General features: G+C 36.2%; 1 protein-coding gene across 1 annotated transcript; it reads right to left on the reverse strand.

The window, feature by feature from the left end:
- Window positions 1-320: 320 nt before the first annotated feature.
- LOC110440826 lies at window positions 321-1,402 on the reverse strand (the record flags this gene model as incomplete). The annotated part of the gene is made up of 4 exons (XM_021483955.1): window positions 1,338-1,402; window positions 978-1,046; window positions 742-816; window positions 321-499 (listed from the first exon to the last, which is right to left on the reverse strand). Coding segments are annotated over exons 1-4 (369 nt in total), but the record flags the coding sequence as incomplete, so codon positions are not given.
- Window positions 1,403-1,443: the final 41 nt, after the last annotated feature.

The raw sequence follows: 1,443 nt of genomic DNA on the forward strand, positions 1-1,443 counted from the left end.
GTTTATTCTGAAATAATTCTCCCGAGTAATAATCCTGTAATTCTCCCATATGTAGCAATTCTGGCGATTAGTGATAGTTTTGTTTCCAAAATTTCTAAATGTTAAAATACAAATAACAGATACCTGATTTGCTGTAGCTCTTGAGCATCATCATCGCTTTGTTGTGCGCTGCTGAATGCTTATTCAGTTTGTGGTACTTCTGGAAGTGGACCACGGGTTGTTTTACCCATTGTCCACATTCCGGAAGTGGACACATGCTCTTCAAAGTGTTACCCATCACCCAATAACTAGGTTATACCCAAAGTGTTAATACATGTTACTTTTATAACTTCTTCAAACACTTGATTTTGTTGGGTTGTATAATCCGGCAGTAATGCCCCAGCCTTCTTGCGGACCTTTGCCATTCTTACACAACTGCAAAGCTGGCTCCGGAAAAGGGAGCGCAGGATCTGCTCTTGCTGTGGCTTCCAGCCAGCCCGGCGTTTGAACGTCTTCATTGCTGGAAAATAAAATACTAATAATGACTCCAGAAAATTATTTAAAGAAATCCACTTGTTACTAGATAATTTAAGCAAAAGAATTATTTAGTTAAAAAGTACAATGAAACGAAACTCTCAAAAGTTTTCACTGTCAACAATTATGATTTTGATGTCAAAGATTTATTGTGAAGTGATTCCTCAAGGTATCAGTCATGATGTTTACTGTGAATTATTCAAATGAGATGCCTGTCAAAATTCTTACCTTTTTCTCCAAAAAGATTCTCCGCAGGATTCGGAACACCCTCTTCCCTCCTCTTCTCTTCATGAGTTTCTTGGTCTAAAATATACGAACAATCATATAGCATTATATACATACATACATAATGGAAATCCTATAAAATGTTTTGCTTCTGTTTTTATATCTTGACATTAAGTTCTCAGTTGGTCGTGATTTAGTATAGTTTCATATTCAAATGAGATGCTTGTCAAAATTCTTACTTTCGCTGACTACATCCCCTACATGGTTTGGGCCAGTCAGGTCTGTCTCCTCCCCGGAAGTTTCTTGGTCTGAAAAATACGTACAATGATATAGCATTATACATACAAAAATATAGCATACGTACATACATGCATTCGTGCATACATACATAATGGAAATCCTAAAACATGTTTGCTTATATTTTATAGCTTGACATTATGTTCCCAGTTGATCTGCGACCACTTTTGTGTTCAATTAATACGTCACATGAATATATTTTTCCATTATAATCTTAACTATTATACTCTTAACTCCATTGGTAATAAAGTTATGGTCATCACACGATCATATTCAAATGTGATGCCTGTCAAAATTCTTACCTTCTCGGAAAAAGTCCCCTGCATTATTGGGGCCACCGTGGTCCATCAGCACCTCATGAGGTTCTAGGTCTGAAATATAAGTACACTCATATAACAGTATATATTC

This window comes from Mizuhopecten yessoensis, unplaced genomic scaffold (genome assembly GCF_002113885.1).
Source record: "Mizuhopecten yessoensis strain PY_sf001 unplaced genomic scaffold, ASM211388v2 scaffold711047, whole genome shotgun sequence".
NCBI lineage: Eukaryota > Metazoa > Mollusca > Bivalvia > Pectinida > Pectinidae > Mizuhopecten > Mizuhopecten yessoensis.